Here is a 5,080-nt window from a genome sequence, read left to right as displayed (position 1 = left end):
TTAGAAATTAAATAACCAATTTAAGAAAAAAGGAAACAAAAGAAATTTCTTGGGTTAAAAAAAGAAATTAAAATTCCTCTCTCAATAAAAAAATAACTAATTTAAGAAAAAACAAACAAATGAAAGTAATACCAAAAAATTAGGTTATCCAAAATATAGCCATAATAAATATGAAAAGTCGGGTGACATGTTTGGGGAGAGCGCTTAGAACAATACTACGGAACGACTCTAGAAACACCGAGTTAAAATTTTGTCATATTTAATTGATACAATTGGTCTGGGGCACGAGATATACGCTCACTGTTCTTTATTATCGTCAAAAACTTTGAAATAAGAAACAAAAATGTTATAAATCAGAAGAGAAGTTTTATAGGGTCTTCCCAATTTTGTTAAAAAGCCTCTCCATGAACCATTTCACTTGGTAAATAATTATTGAGGGGGGTTTTTTAACAAAAATGAGGGGGCTCTACAAAATCTCCCAAATAAGAATAGTATTTTTGAGTTAGCACGAGAATTTTTCAAACATGAACACCATTTTTAGGGTGACCCCTCTAATTAAATGGTGTCATTTACTTAGTTTGGTTAGTCTAAAGCTATTTTGCCTCTGCCTTTCTTGTTGCATGTATGTTTAATTTGTAGGGGACTAAGGGAAATGTTATGTGGACAAAGAATCTTGACTTAATTTGTGATTTGTTGACTCACTTGTACTAAAATTTTGACTACAATCTTTACGGTTCTTTTATTGGAGTGAGTCAACAAGTCATAAATTAAGTCGAGATCTTTTATATATTTTAGTATTTTCCTAACTTTTATAAATAGTTGATCACATTCTAATTGGTTAATCAAGAAATTGTACCTTTAGCGACTGCCAAGTTTTCTTTTTTGTTGAAAGATTCCCACGTTGTTTATAGTCAGAAACATCACATTATCAGATTAGAGTATTTAAGGAGTAGGGTTCCTCAAACATGGAGATTTGGGGATATGAAACTTTTCAACCTCTAAGAAAAATGTATAAATCAATTTCTCCTTGGTAAAAAATGACACATTGATGAAAGTGTTCATAAGATCAAATCTCTCTCCCTGAGACTCCATTATTCTTTCTCTTAGGTGTACCTTTCCTTTTTATTTCATCAAACAGATACGGAACAAATATTTGACTGTATCATGATATTGTAAAAAAAAAGTTCCCAACTCTTATACATATAAAAACTTACCAAAATCAACTCTACTAAGGTGAAAGATACATAACAAACAAAACACAAATACAATTATTATTCAAACATGTTTCCTCTTCCATACACGAGAGCTCGGGAAAAAATAGAAAAGATGAATGAAAACTATAGAAAAGACTAAACTACCAGACGATATATAGAAGTATGAAACCGAAATTGAAAAGCCACCACATTTTCAATTGCTTCAAATCGTTCTTCCCTGCACCTGAAGGTGATGGTGGTGCTCCATTTCCTGTTCCCCAATAAATAAATTAACCAATTAGAACGATTGAGTATTGATTATTGAGTAAAAAATACCTTATATCGCCAACAACGGATATCTCAATTGGTGGTGCATGTACTCTGAAATCCTGGAGATCCTAGATCCGATTCCCAGCAGTTTATTGAACTTCGGTTATTAAAAGGTAAAATAAAGTAGTTGAGTTGAGCTTTAGACCCTTAATTTATTTAGACTTTAGGCCTATTCAGTTTGACGGTTATCGTGTTTATCACATTGATGTATCAATAACACCATTGTAATGACTATTGTAGTCAATTTCCAAAAAGAAAGAAGTTATATCCATTTATGATAGTCCGTATGATTAATGTTTATCTTGTTAAACAAATATGATTGTCACTAAACTGAAATTTCATGAAGGGCAACTGAAACAAGAAAGATAACAAAAACATTAGAAAAGATGGAGACTAACCAGGGCAGGTGGATTGATTGACAAGGTTTGTCAAAATGCTCTCATCTGTATATCCAGTGTAGGCACAGACAGTGGCATTGCAAGAGCTGGAAGATTTCAAAGTGGCGCCGAGTTTTTGTGAACCATTACATTCGTGGGAAGGACATTGTTGCCATTTCTGTATTTTCACGGTCGATGGAGCTGACTTACATTGTAATCTAATTCATCGAAATACACAACCATATAAGTCAGACAAAATAATAATAATAATAATAATAAGAGAAAAAGGAGATTGTTAATAAGAATTAATCAGTAGATTAATTAGAAGTGGTGAATGATTAAGATAAAATAGTGGTTCTATTCCTACAATATTCATCAGTTATGCAACAAATTCATTTTGTATATATACTTCACATTATTTCTACTAAGGTTCGAAATCAGAAAAATAATATAAGGACATACGTTAAGTTGTTGGATGAGGGTAGACAATCGCACTGGACGCAACCGTTGGCAGTGATGGTGTAAGTTCCATTTGGAACCAACAATGGGTAATCCAATGATTCTTTCGTTATTGCTGAACTACAAGCTGCACGAACCAATGTTAACAATTAAACACAGCTTATTAACAGTACCCTAGCTCTAGGCCTCTAACTGATATAATTAGATTAGGTTATATCAAAAAGAGGAAAAAAAAGTAAAGAAACTAATATAATGGTTACTTTGTAACAAAATGAGTGACTTAAAATATGACACTTATAACTCTTTTTTTTTTTTTTTTTTTTTTTTTTTTTTTTTTTTTTTTTTTTATTTCATCAAAAAACTCTTTTTTTTTTGTTGAACTATGATACTTATAACTCTATAATATAAATTTGCTTTTAACTCTGTAAATTTTTGCCTTTTTTTTTTCCTTTTTCTATTTTTTCTACACTACCTTGTTTTGGGAAAAGCGAAAAGTGTATGCCCCCAAATTTTGCTAATAGGTACGCGCTCTCGTGAATCCCAGATTAAACATCCAAGGCCCAAAGGTAGAGCACTCGGACTAGCTCAAGTTCGGGGCGTTCAAACCCAGTATGGAATAGGCCTGGTCCGAGTGTCCTTAGATTGTCTTGTCCGAGAGACGCTAATAGAAAGATTGGGCATTTGGCAAACTTGGGGGGCGCCTATAAACTCTCCATAGTTTCATTCCAGTATATTTAAAGTCCGCTCAGGGCCGAAACACTCAAAGTGATTGTTTTGGTCCCCAACTTACTTGCATTGAGCTAAATCTTTTCGTATTTATGGATGTGTAATGTAAACTATAATTATGTGGTTGAATGGGATAGCATATACAGAGAGAATGTCAAAGGAGATAATAATTTTCATTTCAAAAAAAAAAGATATTCTAAATGAGTGGTAGGTGAAATAAAAAAATGTACTTAGAATTTCTTTAAACCATCATTATTTTGGAGAAGACTTTTCAATCAAAATTTTTCATGAAAAATTATTCCCGTCAACGTTTAGACGGCGTATTTAGTATGTTCATTTTCTATTCCATTTGTATTGCGGCGAAAATCTGGCCATACTCCAAGCTAAGTTGAGAATCAAATGTCACTTTTAAAAAACCAAAAGAACTACGAAAAAAAGAGAATGTGTCTCTCAAGGCGCCTCAGCTTTTTATTCAAACCCGCTTTCACTCTTGACATTTCTCATCGAACTCTAACTAGTCTAAAAACCACGGAACAGTTCAAGGGTAATCAGACTGGCCTGAGTCTGTGATGTTCAAGCACGGCATGAACTAGGCCAAGTCCGAGTGCCCTCTTCACCAGTCCGTTGGGGCGCAAAGAATATTAAAAGATGCTAATAGATACCTGTGAGAGGAACATCGAGTACAGATCCGGCCATAAGTCCTTTGGGGTCAGGTAAACTATTCAGTTTCAATAACGTAGCTTCAGTGGTTCCGAATGTGGTCGCTATCTGTGCCACCGAGTTTCCAGGTTTAACGACGTGTCCATAATGAATCACCTTAGCACCATCAACGGTGTCGCAGCTACAAGGCAGCGGAATAAAAAGTTCCTGTCCGATATCAATCAGATTCGGATCGCTAATATTATTAGCGGTCTGGATCTCCGGATACGTCACCAAAGCCGAGAAGATAGTCCTAGCGATGGCATCTAGACCGTCGTCTTTTTTGACCTTATAGATCGGAGTCTTATTTGAAGTCCCGGAACCACTTTTGCAGATACAGGGGAAGGGAATTCTGATGGTGCCATTCGCGGGCACAGGTCTTGTTAATGGTGTATTGACTGGGAGAGAGTTTGATCCAAGTAAGGATAAGAAATCTTTGACTCCAAAAAGAGTTGAGATGTCGCCGAGGGTTGTGTCTTTGGGAGCTACATAGTCGATCAGAGACTGACACGTGGTCGTAGTTGTTGAATTACAAGTGAATTTGGCCGTTGATGTCAAAGTGAGTATAAATAAAAGGGTGAAAACCAGGAGAAGCTTGCTGCAAGTCCTACTCCTCATCATAATTCTCTTTCTATCTCTCTCTCTCTAAAACTCTACTAAGTATGGTTTGGTGATGACTGGTGAAGAGGGGAGTTGCCCTATTTAAGAATGTAGGAAGGTGGGAATGGAGAGAGAGAGAGAGAGAGAGAGAGAGAGAGAGTTAGGGGGATAAGCTCTAAAGACTGGAGATGATGGAAAAGGCCAAAGGGAGAAGACTTGAATAGCAGAGACTGGGGGAGGACTTGACTCTGCCGAATTTAAACAAACGGGTCAAACACGTGTGGCCCCCTGCCCCCATGCCCCATTCACACCTTTCATTTCAATTTTGGGTTGTATTTGTCCTCATGTTCGATCTATCTTTCTCATTGAGCAGTTAGAAGAGTATTTAGTGTAGTTCTAACGAGGCCCATGTTTTGGGGACACATAAATTGTTGGGGAAATAAAATACTAAATTATATTTAATCTATAATTTATCCAAATGATTTCTTAAAGATTTGCAAACGAAAATTATTTTGCTTTCATCTGTTTCTATTTGTTTTAGCTCTCTTACTTATCCTGATCGAAACTAATTGTTGATAGACATGTCCACCGGCCTTTAGTTGATTATTAATTTCAACTCTCAGTGACAAAATCATCCATCATTTCTGTTCATGTAATGTTCTCTCTCTTTCCAGGTTTCCAAACAGAACAATCATC

General features: G+C 35.5%; 1 protein-coding gene across 2 annotated transcripts; it reads right to left on the bottom strand.

Moving 5' to 3' along the window:
- Positions 1-1,170: 1,170 nt before the first annotated feature.
- Positions 1,171-4,680, bottom strand: LOC147533856 (lysM domain-containing GPI-anchored protein 2-like). 2 transcript variants are annotated; one of them, XM_086649324.1, is made up of 4 exons: positions 3,748-4,680; positions 2,363-2,486; positions 1,900-2,118; positions 1,171-1,464 (listed from the first exon to the last, which is right to left on the bottom strand). In XM_086649324.1, the coding sequence occupies exons 1-3, from the start codon at positions 4,403-4,405 to the stop codon at positions 1,917-1,919; spliced, it is 984 nt and encodes a 327-aa protein (XP_086505450.1). In that variant the 5' UTR covers positions 4,406-4,680; the 3' UTR covers positions 1,171-1,464; positions 1,900-1,916. The 2 variants fall into 2 exon arrangements, with proteins under 2 accessions (XP_086505450.1, XP_086505449.1); XM_086649323.1 differs by having other exon boundaries at positions 1,922-2,118; positions 3,748-4,616.
- Positions 4,681-5,080: the final 400 nt, after the last annotated feature.

The sequence above is a fragment of the Eschscholzia californica genome, unplaced genomic scaffold (genome assembly GCF_041429995.1).
Source record: "Eschscholzia californica isolate CP2 unplaced genomic scaffold, dmEscCali1.0.p SCAF_6, whole genome shotgun sequence".
In the NCBI taxonomy this organism is placed as follows: Eukaryota; Viridiplantae; Streptophyta; class Magnoliopsida; order Ranunculales; family Papaveraceae; genus Eschscholzia; species Eschscholzia californica.
The sequence above is the reverse complement of the archived record's forward strand: the minus strand, read 5'-3'. Positions and strand labels throughout refer to the sequence as shown.